The following is a 14,424-nucleotide window of genomic DNA, read 5'->3' as shown; positions in this document are numbered from 1 at the left end:
CTGTATGCTACTTTAAGAATTATATAATTCTGAGTGCCAGTGATTGGCCTTGATCAGATGTCTGGCAAAAAACATCTGAAGTTTCTACAAAATGTCATTTTCAACAAAGCCTGCTGGGACATCAGTCTTCACTTCAGAAAAGGTAAGGCCACTTGCATCAAAACAATGAAGATATGATGTTCCTGTAAATGTGCTGTGGAAGGTGGATAGAATTTAAGGCAATACAACCTATACATAAAGTGAATTGATATACTTGCTATGCTAATCCAGGGACAGGATATCAGGATGTTGCTGTTCTGTCTCATAATACGGACTACAATGTCACTGAATTATTCAGCTGTACTGAAATGCCCATTTCTATTTATTTATTACACTGACTGTGTTTCACTCTATACCATATGTGAATAATTGCTCATTGTCTGGTCTACGGAAATATGGCCTCAAATGTTTGGTTTATTTACCTGTATGTATTTGATTTAAACCTTGCACAAACCAATGTCATTTCATTTGCCAAATAAAATATTTTGAAGGCAAACCCATTGTCATATTGATAATGTCACGTGTGAAAAAGGATACTGATCAATGCCAATAATGTGCTTATGAACCTTTTTACAAATTAGGCACATTTTGACATCCTTTCCCAAGCACAGACATGTGATTCCTCTTTAGCCCCGAAGGAAGTATGGAACATGTCCCGTAGGTGGTGCTGGTCAAGTGCATTGAGACTACAGACCCTGAGATCACTTAGCCTTTTACCAGTAGGTTTTCTGACAAGTACATTGTAGTAAGTGGTTACATAAGTTGTGGCTAGTTTTGTAGGCTGCATAGCTTGCCATGGTCTGAAACCTTGTTTGTGCCTTATTTCCAGTGGTGTGCTGCACAGACATGCACAAATGTCCAACATGCATGCCAAACTTTCCTCATATACAGTATTGGAATACTCTGGTAAACCCTAAATCTTCCTATAGACCCAATATTATTTATAATAAAGGTAATGGATAGAAATAACTTTAATCCTCCATTTCAGAACAACATACTATTCTAGAGATTGTGAACTGCAGCTATTATGGATTATTTTCCATTCCAGAGCTGCCTGCATACAGTATGTATACTCGGAATCCATGATGACAGTTTATTGAAGATGATTCATGTTTCTTATGACACACAAATACACATACTTTCTAAAGCATTTGGTGAATTTGTTAATGTCTCACTAACTTGTTGAAATCTCTAACTTGACTAGTTGTATGATGTGTAACACATTGTCAGTAAGTACATTTTGTTGTGTTCAATAGAATGCTACAGAATGTGAGGTGGTTTAAAGCAGCTTCACCTGGAATGCTTTTCTAATAATCTTGAAGGAGTTCCCACATATGCTGAGCACTTGTTGGCTGCTTTTCCTTCACTCTGCGCTCCAACTCATCCCAAACCATCTCAATTGGGTTGAGGTAGGGTGATCTGATGCAGCACTCCATCACTCTCCTTGATCAAATAGCCCTTACACAGCCTGGAGGTGTGTTTTGGGTCATTGACCTGTTGAAAAACAAATGTTAGTCCCACTAAGCCCAAACCAGCTGGGATGGTGTATCGCTGCAGAATGCTGTGGTAGCCATGCTGGTTAAGTGTGCCTTGAATTCGAAATAAGTCACTAACAGTATCACCAGCAAAGCACCATCACACCATCTCCTCCATGCTTCACGGTGGGAACCACACATGCGGAGATCATCCATTCACCTACTCTGCATTTCAAAAAGACAAAATCTCAAATGTGGACTCATCAGACCAAAGGACCGATTTCCACCAGTCTAATGTCCATTGCTTGTGTTTCTTTGCTCAAGCAAGTCTTGTCTTGTTATTGGTGTCCTTTAGTAGTCTCCTCTGAACAGTTGATGTTGAGATGTGTCTTGTTACTTGAAATCTATGAAGTACTTATTTGGCCTGCAATTTCTGAGGCTGGTAACTCTAATTAACTTATCCTCTGCAGCAGAGGTATCTCTGGGTCTCCCTTTCCTGTGGCGGTCCTCATGAGAGCCCGTTTCATCATAGCACTTGATGGTTTTTGCGACTGCACTTGAAGAAACTTTCAAAGTTCTTGACATTTTCTGTATTGAGTGACCTTCATGTCTGAAAGTAATGAAGGACTGTCGTTTCTCTTTGCTTATTTGAGCTGTTCTTGCCATAACATGGACTTGGTCTTTTACCAAATAGGGCTATCTTCTGTATACCACCCCCTACCTTGTCACAACACAACTGATTGGCTCAAATGCTTTAAGAAGGAAAAAATACCACAATTTAACAAGGCACATGTTAATTGAAATGCATTCCAGGTGACTACCTCATGAAGCTGGTTGAGAGAATGCCAAGAGTGTGCAAAGCTGTCATCAAGGCAAAGAGTGGCTACTTTGAAGATTCTTAAATATAAAATATATTTTGATTTGTTTAACACTTTTTTGGTTACTACATGATTCCATATTTGTTATTTCCTGTTTTGCATGTTATTCCGAGTTTCCAGTTGTTTTGAAAGCGGTAGAAGTCATGCTGGATTGACAGCATGGCCATTGTTGAATGTTTATCCTTTTAAGCTTGGAAAAGAGACCATTAAGCCCAGACTTGGACATCCACTCCACTGAATAGAAGGATTGTGATTGCTTTGCAATGCTTGCAGTTAGCCACTGATTCCTTCCAAACCACTCATTGTTGAATTTGCGGATTTCCAAATTGTGTAATGTTTATGTCCAATGGCCGATGAGCACCGATACATTTTATCTATAATTTCTCTTCATGAGAAGGATTGAAAAGGATTTGCCAGTAGATTGTCGACTTGATTCATGATGATGACTGCTAGTTCGCTAGCTAAGATTTTGAAAGTATGATGTTGACATGATCAGTCAAATCAAAGCCACTGTAGATATAACGTTATTTGACGTAATTTTATCTGTGGCCAATGACCTTGAGCCTTCTTGGATGGGCACTTCTAATGTAACTCTATGGCAGCACCCAGCGGTCTTCAATTTTCAAGCTCTTCCTGTAGGCTTTGTGGTGACGTAGTGTCCCCATGAGTGACAGAACACTGAGCCAATCACAGCGCAACTAGAGAACATTACCAACCTCTACACTCCGTATTTTCCACGTATTTGCCCCACCACCACAGAAAGCACTGAGCTAGCCTGAAACACCTCCATTTTGGTGCTGCCTTACTAAAGAAAGCAAAAAACAGAATGTTCGTATGCGGCTTTATATAATTCAATGATTTTGATGTATTTTTTTTCATTGTTTGCAAACTGATATGTGACACGTACTGTATTAATGTCAGAATAACATGCAAAACAGGCAAAAAAAAGTTATACATCTTTAGTTTTTTAGCTAAACAGGTGGGGCTCAAAACCCACCTGCCCTGAATGACAGGTCACAACTGTAAACATCTGTAAAGATTAAATTATTTATTCATCAATGCCACAAACCTGGGACATCGAAGGGCACCATATTAACTATTATTACTAACCGATAGAGGACAGATTCTTCTGCTTTTTCCATTTTAGGAATTAGACCAGCACAAATAACACAACATGTAAAACAGCATATTGTGATTTTTGGTGGATGACTTACAAATAGAGAAACAACTGGATGTGTGAGGTACTGTAGGTTTGATATATAGTCCTGAGAACCATGCCTCAGGACTACCTTGCCTGATGACTCCTTGCTGTCCCCAGTCCACCTGGCCGTGCTGCTGCTCCAGTTTCAACTGTTCTGCCTGCGGCTATGGAACCCTGGCCTGTTCACCGGACGTGCTACCTGTCCCAGACCTGCTGTTTTCAACTCTCTAGAGCTAGCAGGGGCGGTAGAGATACTCTGAATGATCGGCTATGAAAAGCACAACTGACATTTACTCCTGAGGTGCTGACCTGTTGCACCCTCGACAACCACTGTGATTATTATTATTTGACCCTGCTGGTCATCTATGAACATTTGAACATCTTGGCCATGTTCTGTTATAATCTCCACCCGCCACCCCTCATAGCCTGGTTCCTCTCTAGGTTTCTTCCTGGGTTCTGGCCTTTCTAGGGAGTTTTTCCTAGCCACCGTGCTTCTACACCTGCATTGCTTGCTGTTTGGGGTTTTAGGCTGTATTTCTGTACAGCACTTTGAGATATCAGCTGATGTAAGAAGGGCTTTATAAATAAATTTGATATAAAATACTAGGTCAATGAGAAACAAACTTAACAGACTCAAAACAAGGAAGCCATGCCTAAACTCAACTATATCAACACCCTTGTCAATTTAACAGGTCCATGTTGCGGCTGTCAATTGTGAGCAACACATTTACCACTGCATTCAGTCTGAAGGTAGCAAAAACAGTACACCGCAAAAAGATAACGCCGTGGTAAGCGGCAAAGTTTACAGACTTCAATTGGAGTAGAGCGGCTGGCGGCAAGCAGTTTTGCAAGCGGCCCTGTTCTTGGTGCTCGCTCCCATGAGAGGCGAAGCTGGCTCGGAGCCCGAGGCACCAAAAGATGTCATTAGCGGAAGTCCTGAGCTGCCGCCGCGCATGGTTGACCAATGAGCAGAGTTCATCTTGTCAACCAATCAAACAATGTTTTAATGACAACTTTCAAGCTGACAACAACCTGGATCACTGGTCTCTACTCACGGTAGGCGGATTTTCTCGTGGTTCAATTGCCGCTTACCACCGCCCATGTGTAAGCACCTTGAAACATGTTATTGAGTCTAAATGTTATCAAATCAGGAGAATAATACGATAATAAGCAGCATAGGGAAAATGGGTGAAGGTAGTGTGGGTTTATAAGATGGAGAGTTACAAAGTGTCAGAAGTTGAGGGACCACAGGGCATAAAAGGCATAGTGTGGAATAAGGGGTTAGCTAGAGATATGATTGGCTATGGAATAAACATAAAATGGGGTGCTAGTGTGTGTCTGCACCCCTTTTAGGTTGTTGTCACAAATATCCAGCCCATGTCCAGTCATTCTCGGGGTCACCATTCCGTGTCAGCTGTAAGCATTCAAATCGTGGTCACCGTGTGTCTGTGAATCACAACATTAAAGGCGATGAGTGATCACAGCATTTCCACAAATTAAGCCAAAGACAATACAACTTAAGCATTGAGGACTGCTTTTTGTTGACAACATGGTGCTTTACACATTATCTACTCTGTGTGAATGATTGAAGAATCTACCCCAGCTATAGGTCCATTTGAGTGTGTGTGGTCACTTATGCCTGCACATCAACCGGTACTGGGACCATTGGAGACATGGGATGCTTGCTCTCAAAGTGCTGCTTGAATGTCTTCGGGTCTGCATCTATAAAGGTTAAGTACAAAATGGAGGAAATCTGTGGCTTAGAATTTAATTCAAAGTTGACACAAATAATAAACTAAATAATACGATGCAACAAACTACTACACATATGAAAAAATGTACCACACAGGCCAGAACAATACCCTACACATGGAGAGGAAAAGGCGCATACAGTACCAACCAATACTACTCACCCGACAGACAAGGCAGGTGTGAACCAGTGCTGCCTTGGCTGCAATCTTCTGTTTCACAGATGCTCCTTTCTTCTTAGAAACCACTGCCATGGCATCAGTCAACAAGTCCAACTTGAGAGTGGAGCATGCGTTACATATCAATACCATCAAAATGAATTGCCCTCATCCCACTGACATTATGATCAATGGACTATGTTGATCAAGTGTTAGAGCTGGGCTGGGACAAAAGCCTTCAAACTCCGGCTCTTTAGGACTTCCTGCAATGACTGAACCAGACCAAAGAATAGTGTTCGAGGTTGAAATAATTTACCAAGTTGAGAGGTGATAAGACTCAGGCACACCCATTGGTTTTGGAATACAGACGGTGCAAATAAGGTTTGCAATTTGGCATCAATAACAGTAATGATTTATTTTGTTGCAATTTTTACCCCCTTTTTCGTGATTACGATCTTGTCTCATTGCTGCAACTCCCCAATGGGCTCGGGAGAGGCGAAGTCAGCCTGCAGGCGCCTGGCCCGCCACAAGGAGTCGCTAGAGCGCGATGAGCCAAGTAAGGCCCCCCCCCGGCCAAACCCTCCCCTTACCCAGACGATGCTGGGACAATTGTGCACTGCCCTATGGTACTCCCGGTCAAAGCCTGGGATCGAGCCCCTGCGATACAGTGCCTTAGATCGCTGCGCCACTCAGGATGCCCATGACAGTAATTCTACCGAAAAACAAAAGTGAATACCAATTCATTTAAAACCCACCATAGCAGGTAGGACTAAATAAGGTTACATAACCTTAACTGCTAGGTCTGGGAATTGCCAGAGACCACACACTATGATATACTTACGGTGCATCTGGAAAGTATTCAGACCCCTTCAGTTTTTCAACATTTTGTTACGTTAGAGCCTTATTGTAAAATGGATTAAAAAAATAAAATCCTGATCTACACAAAGATCAGAAGTGATTGGACCTTGCATCCACGACAGTGAGTGTGCTTGGCCGGTGAGGGAGTAGTGTAACGACCCTGGGTTTATAAGCGCGGAAATCAACTCTGCCGCACGAGCATGCTTTTGCAGCACAGTCGATAGTGCTCCGGACCTGGGGCTCGAGACCTGCTCCCTGCCTGTTTCATTATATACACAGAGAGAGAAAGACAGAGAAAATGAAATGTCACATTTACATAAGTATTCAGACCCTTTACTCAGTACTTCCTTGAACCACCTTTGGCAGCGATTACAGCCTTGAGTCTTTAGGTGTATGACGCTACAAGCTTGGCACACCTATATTTGGGGAGTTTCTCCCATTCTTCTCTGCAGATCTTCTCAAGCTCTGCCAGGTTGGATGGGGAGTGTTGCTGCACAGCTATTTTCAGGTCTCGCCAGAGATGTTCGATTGGGTTCAAGTCCGGGCTCTGGCTGGGCCACTCAAGGAAATTCAGAGACTTGTCCCGAAGCCATTTCTGTGTTTTCTTGGCTGTGTGCATAGGGTCATTGTCCTGTTGGAAGGTGAACCTTTGCCCCAGTCTGAGGTCCTGAGCGCTCTGGAGCAGGTTTTCATCAAGGATCTCTATGTATGTACTTTGCTCTGTTCATCTTTGCCTTGATCCTGACTAGTCTCCCAGTCCCTGCCGCTGAAAAACATCTCCACAGAATTATGCTGCCACATCCATGCTTCACCGTAGCCAGGTTTATCCAGACATGACGCTTGGCATTCAGGCCAAAGACTTCAATCTTGGTTTCATCAGACCAGAGAATCTTGTTTCTCATGATCTAAGAGTCCTTTAGGTGCCTTTTGACAAACTCCAAGCGGGCTGTCGTGTGCCTTTTACTGAGGAGTGGCTTCCGTTTGGCCACTCTACCATAAAGGCCTGATTGATGGAGTGCTGCCTTCCAGAAGGACAAGCATCTCCACAGAGGAACTCTGTAGCTCGGTCAGAGTGACCATCGGGTTCTTGGTCACCTCCCTGACAAAGCCCCTTCTCCCCTGATTGCTCAGTTTGGCTGGGCGGTCAGCTCTAGGAAGAGTCTTGGTGGTTCCAAAATGCTTCCATTTAAGAATGGATGGAGGCCACGGTGTTCTTGGGGACCTTAAATGCTGCAGAAATGTTTGATTCAATGATCCAATATAGTGCTACATAACGTGTGGTACTAGGCATTCAATTTTCCCTTTTTTGTATCACCAAGTATAATGGATTGTACAGTAGGTGGCGGCATTAACCTATAACATTGGTTTGCGGACCAACATGATACTGAAGAAGAAGAAGAGCTTCATTCATGAATTGTTGCTAGGGCGAAAGTGCATCATTCAACGCCTCCAGCCTAAACGAGGAGTGCAATCCGCCCATCCTATAACCACCCAATGAAATAATTACAGTGGCCCGTCACTAGGCAGTATAACGTGTGGCTGGCCAATTATCTTTTTCTTGGCCTAGAAGGGTGCAGGGAGCTGAAGCTAACCGAGTGGCAGCGATCAAGTCCCGGGGAAATCTGTCACGGAGTCACCGTGAAAAAGATCAACAGCCACAACATGCCGAATAAAACTAAAAAGGAAAAGGTAACGTACTGATCGCAACAATGCAAATATTGTTGCCAAATATTCAGAGGAAGTAGACCGTATCTCGTAATTGTATTCTAATACGCCAACTAGATGTTGTACTATTATCGTAAGGCCTAGCAGAGCAGATGCATTTTCAGACTATGCAAAGACATCAGCAGCCAACAACATATGTGATCTTATCATTGTTTACATTACCCTGTATATTAAATTCTTAAATTGATTTAATAACGATAGACAAGCCCATTAAAATAGACGGTAAATCTGAACGTTATACCGTCTATTGACAAAGCTGTTTACCGCCTGAGGGGATTTCGCGGATGTTTCGACGCTGCCCACATGCTCTGTCTAAACGCAAATACACGACACAGTTAAAATACAAAAGATACACTTACTGTATACACAGTTTAGGAAAGTTGCACCCAGATGTATGTTGAGGAACACAGGGCATGTGGAATGGTCGCAATGGAATTGAGAGCGCAAGGTAAGGGGATGTCATAGCCGAGGTGGTGAGTGGAGAAAAAAAAAGTCAGGTGCAACTTTGCTAAACTGCACACAATATGTGTATCTTTAGTATTTTAAAGCTTCTTTCTCACATATGAATGTTAAATTCCAAAGATTTCCCAAACCGTATCGGATGTGAGGTGTTCTTTAATTTAAATTCAGACAAAGTGTCGGGATTAAACAGGGTTGTGATTGTAAAACATATGTGATAACTATGTTTCCGTTACTGGGCGTAACAGGTAAGTTTATAGAAAACGGCGCAATAGATGTTTCAACTAACATGCTCATGGCGATACTGTCTTGGTTCTCGATTCGGTGGAAATGTATCTCAAATGTTTGTGTCCAGTTGCAGGTGGTTCTACAAAAAAAGACAAAACTCAATGTTTCTTGCCATTTTAGCTACGGCACATTTAGGATTTTCCATAATCTTTGCAGGAACTAATATTTCTATGCGACGCGGCCACTTGTAGATGAGTCCATCACACAGTGTGACCAAAGGGGTGTACTACCGTTGAGTTTTGTCTGGTTTTTGTAGAACCACCTGCAACTTGACGCGGACATTTTCTAAAATACCTTTTTTCCCGAATCGAGTACGAAGACTCGCCAAGAGCAGGTAAATTGAAACATCCATGGCAGTTTTTTTTTATATAAGCTAACCTGTAACGACCAGTAATGCAAACATGGTTATCACATATGTGGCATACAATATGTAGCTATTCATGAGGGAGCCAGCTGTGATCAGAAGAAGCCTACCATCAGCTGAGAACACAATGAGGGCCGCCTGTAAACTGGGCATACCCTACTTGGGTTATTGAGAGCTACCGATAGACTAGCCTTATACAGCAACAATGCTTTTGAACTTTTACATTATTTATATTCTCAAATCTGTTGATGTCGTAAAATAATGTTTTTTTTTTTTTTTTAGAAATGGCGTATTGTTTAATAATGAATGTGTTGTGAGAATATGAACTGCAAACATGCACGAGCGTGAGCCTAGGCGGTTCTCACTGATAGTGAGTTAACTACATTCGCTAATTAATAAACGTAAGATTATCAAGTTGATAGTTACAAGTTAAATTTAGTCTCGTTCTTCATAAGATACTACTACACTCTTGTCAAATAGCTTGCTGCAATGTTTTAAGATCGTCTCTCGCTTGTGCTTAATCGTTGCCTGACCAGACTGTCATTTCTGTCTTTTTCCACTAAGGGGGCATTTAAGTCTCGTTCCATACAGTCTTACAAATGCGTCAGTCAAGGCCGCAAGAATGCATTCCAACAGTTTTTTTTAAGGTAGCGCAATTACGGTAATTGTAGGCACCCTACCAACGGGACCTGTTTAACCACGGAAATTACATGTATGTGTAGGGTACAATAACTCCATAGAACAGAGGATGTGAGTTGAGTATGGTTCTATGACAATTGTGTTTGTTGTGAATATGGTAAGATGACTATGGCTTGTTGTCATTCACAGGAACCAACCAAATCTGCCAAAAGCAGCACTAAAAACAGTAATGCCACCAGTGGGAAAGACACAGGAACTGAAAATGCAGATGAGGTAAGATATCTTTGATTAACATGACAGATCCAAATGGTTGTTTGACAGTATTTATTTTTTCATTTGTAGCCTGCAGTTTATTTGTGAAGATGGATTTTTCAGATTTATTAATTTCTATCGATTTATAATTATGGTTTATTTTGAGGTATTATAAACTGTCTATGTGGATCAGGGGCCTATGCATGCTCCCAATGTAATTTTATTTGACACGCTATTGCCTGTCTCTTAATCGTGTTTATTTTCTTCAATGCTACATAGATAATATTGCATCAGTGTCCATATTTTTCCTTCATCTTGGTTAGGCCAACATAACAGAGAGGAGCTAAACATAATGTTAGGCCTTTGCATAATGGCACATGGCCGATGTCTGTTCAGCCATATAGGCCTGCTGGTTGAGCTCACAGTTGAGTTCCTTTGGAACATTGTTAAGGGGGGCTATTTATTATGGTGCTTGTGTTGGATCCAGACTCCAGCCGTTTTATCAGGAAGGGAGCGACTGTCCTCTGTGGACAGACCTCTCTGTATGCAGCTGAGCTCTTTGCATAGAACGCCATAGAGGCTGTGACTTGTCCATTGTTTACGGCCCAATAAAGTGTCCTATCAAAGTAGATGTTAGACCTTCCTATTTTAAATTTTGTTTGATAAATCTAAATAAACATCCTTGAATCTCAACTAAAGGTTGACCGATTATGATTTTTCAATGCTGATACCGATTATTGGAGCACCAAAAAAAGCCGATACTAATTAATCGACCGATTTATAAATAATAATAATATTTATTTGTAATAATGGCGATTTACAACAATACTGAATGAACAATGAACCCTTATTTTAACTTAATATAATACATCAATAAAATAAATTTAGTCTCAAATAATTAAACATGTTCAATTTGGGTTAAATAATGCAAAAACTCAGTGTTGGAGAAGGTACAAGTGCAATATGTGCCATGTAAAAAGGCTAACGTTTAAGTTCCTTGCTCAGAACATGAGAACCTATGAAAGCTAGTGGTTCCTTTTTAACATGAGTCTTCAATATTCCCAGTTAAGAAGTTTTAGGTTGTAGTTATTATAGGACTATTTCTCTATATACCATTTGTATTGCATATACCTTTGACTATTGGATGTTCTTATAGGCACTTTAGTATTGCCTGCCTAATCTCTGGAGTTGATAGGCTTGATGTCATAAACAGCGCTGTGCTTCAAGCATTGCGAAGAGCTGCTGGCAAATGGAGAAAAGTTCGGTTTGAATGACTGCTCTATCAAATATCAAATCATAGACTTAATTATAATAAACACATGGAAATATGAGTCTTAGGTCATTAATATGTTCAAATCCTATCCTTTCAAAAACAAAACGTTTATTCTTTCAGTGTAATACGGAACCGTTCCGTATTTTATCGAACGGGTGGAAACCCTAAATCTAAATATTGCTGTTACATTGCAGAACCTTCAATGTTATGTCATAATTATGTAAAATTCTGGCAAATTAATGACGGTCTTTGTTAGGAAGAAATGGTCTTCACATAGTTTGCAACGAGCCAGGTAACCCAACCTGCTGCATGTACCCTGACTATGCTTACACTGAACGCAAGATAAGTGACACAATTTCAGGCACTGCATTGATGCAACGCAGGACAAGCTAGTTAAACTAGTAATATCATCAACCATGTGTAGTTAACTAGTGATTATGTTAAGTTTAATGCTAGCTAGTAACTTACCATGGCTCCTTGCTGCCTGCATTCGTGTAACAGGTGGTTAGCCTGCCAAGCAGTCTCCTCATGGATTGCTATATAATCGGCCATAATGCCGATTACCGATTGTGAGAACTTGAAATCGTCCCTAATTAATCAGCCATTCCGATTAATCGGTCAACCTCTAATCTGAACTCTTGTGTTGTTGTGGATAGCCAACATGTTCTGAGATGGAAAAACTGTGCAGGAGAGGCTACCTCAGAATATAATTGATCTGACTGTTTATATCTGATTTGGTATAGCCAGATAAATAAGATCATTCATCTTTGTAGACAAACACTGACCTGTTTGCCTCTAAGTGTTTCAAATGGCCTTTCACTCAGTGTGCAAACGATCACTGTTGTGACAGCAGGTTTCTTGGATATAGTGCCCTAGATAACAATATAACTCCTAGATAACAATGTAGGCACATGCTTTATGGCCACCTGGGTCCCTACAGAAACAAATGTAGCTTTTAGTTTCAACTAGATACAGTGCCTTCGGAAAGTATTCAGACACTTTGACTTTTTCCACATTTTGTTACATTACAGCCTTATTCTAAAATGTATTTAAATAGTTTCCCCCCTCAATTTACATTCAATACCCCATAATGACTAAGCAAAAACAGGTTTATAGAAAATGTTGCACTTTTATTACATAAACAGAAATATGACATTTACATAAATATTCAGTCCCTTAACTCAGTACTTTGCATCTTTAGCAGCGACTACAGCGTCTTCTTGGGTATGATGCTACAAGCTTGGCACATCTGCCACCACCATGCTTCACCGTAGGGATGGTGCCAGGTTTCCTCCAGACGTGACGCTTGGCATTCAGGCCAAATAGTTTAATCTTGCTTTTATCAGACCAGAGAATCTTGTTTCTCATGGTCTGAGAGTCTTTAGGTGCCTTTTGGCAAACTCCAAGCGGGCTGTTGTGCCTTTTACTGTGGAGTGGCCACTTCGTCCTGGCCACTCTACCATAAAGGCCTGATTGGTGGAGTGTTGCAGAGATGGTTGTCCTTCTGGAAGTTTCTCCCATCCACAGAGGAACTCTAGAGTGCTGTCTTGGTCACCTCCCCTCTACTCCACGGATTGCTCAGTTGGGCCGGGCGGCCATCTCTAGGAAAAGTCTTTATTGGTTCCAAACTTCTTCCATTTTAAGAATGATGGAGGCCACTGTGTTCTTGGGGACCTTCAATGCTGCAGAACTTTTTTGGTACCCTTCCCCAGATCTGTGCCTCAACACAATCCTGTCTCGGAGCTCTACTGACAATTCCTTTGACCTCATGGCTTGGTATTTGCTCAGACATGCACTGTCAACTGTGGGACCTTATCGACAGGTGTGTGCCTTTCCAAATCATGTCCAACCAATTGAATTTACCGCAGGTGGACTCCAATGAAGTTGTAGAAACATCTCAAGGATGATCAATGGAAACAGGATGCACCTGAGCTCAATTTTTTTACTTATATAAATAAGGTATTTGCTAAAATAAAATACAACTTTTTGTTTTGTCATTATAGGGTATTGTGTTTAGGATTTTTTAAAAATTAATTTAATTAATTTTAGAAAAAGGCTTTAACATAACAAAATGTGGAAAAATTAAGGGGTCTGAATACTTTCCGAAGGCACTGTGTATTACTTTGATCTTGCAGTGTTTTAAAAAATATATAATTCTTTCTCAGTGCAGCCCTAACACACCATATAATTTCAATCACTTTCTAAAGGCACCCCTTTTGATTAGAATGAAACCTTCCATACATGTTTGCCCATGGTAGAAGTGGTCAAAAAGTGACCTGAATGACAAAACATTCAGGACATAGAGGTGCTCAAAGTTGACCCATTTTGCATACCCCACCCTACCATGAGACCAGGGTTTCCATTATGAAAATATGGCACCGGACATTTGACCGGCAGCATTATAATTTACCAGACATTTAAAAAAATGTACCGGACCCATATGTGTTGGGTGTGTAACCTGATTAGGGTGTCCACCCACGGTGCTCAGAATGACAGAAATCACATTTAGATTATGGTAATTCATCTTAACAGAACATGCAAGTCGAGAATGCAATGAAGTGTGTCCTTACCATGCACTTTGAAGTTGTTAGAATAACTGTCCACGATAACTTTTCCTCAGCCAACAAGATGAGTAACGAGCAGCATAATTCCTAACCTACGCATAGGTGGCGCGTGAGTTTCAAGTTAGGAGAAGCAAATTTTCACCATGAAAATGCACCTTTATAATAAAACATTCCATGCCTCATTGGATTTGCAGACTTATGTAAGATAGCCTACCACTCGTAATGTGATGAGTAGATTGGATGGTCATAATTTGAGTTATACGATTAGACTAATCGTAAAAAGGTCTTCATTGCTGAGCACGTGTAGTGTCCTGGGCTGTAGGCTATATCCGATACGTTTCTTCTTTCTTTGCCTGGAAAAACATATTTCATGCAATTCTACTACACTATGTGGCTGGAGGCATAATACTTTTGAGTACAACAAATTACAAGTTCGCCTACTCTGTTGACACTGACAAGCAGAGCAATAAAAACAATGCTGTCCATATAATAGTTCTACTAG

General features: G+C 41.1%; 1 protein-coding gene and 1 long non-coding RNA gene across 2 annotated transcripts in view; one reads left to right on the top strand and one right to left on the bottom strand.

Annotated features, from left to right (window-relative positions):
• Positions 1-4,115: 4,115 nt before the first annotated feature.
• LOC112253502 lies at positions 4,116-8,599 on the bottom strand. The gene is made up of 4 exons (XR_002954021.2): positions 8,443-8,599; positions 5,507-5,617; positions 5,192-5,315; positions 4,116-5,039 (listed from the first exon to the last, which is right to left on the bottom strand). It is a non-coding gene; the product is annotated as an uncharacterized LOC112253502 (long non-coding RNA).
• LOC112253491 (serine/threonine-protein phosphatase 2A 56 kDa regulatory subunit delta isoform) overlaps positions 7,788-14,424 on the top strand; it is a 49,260-nt gene continuing 42,623 nt past the window's right edge. Inside the window, exons 1-2 of the mRNA XM_042323255.1 lie at positions 7,788-8,047; positions 10,023-10,106. Coding sequence (XP_042179189.1) covers positions 8,021-8,047; positions 10,023-10,106 — 111 coding nt within the window. The 5' untranslated portion in view covers positions 7,788-8,020. The remainder of the gene's footprint in view (positions 8,048-10,022; positions 10,107-14,424) is intronic.

Source organism: Oncorhynchus tshawytscha, linkage group LG01 (genome assembly GCF_018296145.1).
Source record: "Oncorhynchus tshawytscha isolate Ot180627B linkage group LG01, Otsh_v2.0, whole genome shotgun sequence".
Lineage (NCBI taxonomy): Eukaryota > Metazoa > Chordata > Actinopteri > Salmoniformes > Salmonidae > Oncorhynchus > Oncorhynchus tshawytscha.
The sequence above is the reverse complement of the archived record's forward strand: the minus strand, read 5'-3'. Positions and strand labels throughout refer to the sequence as shown.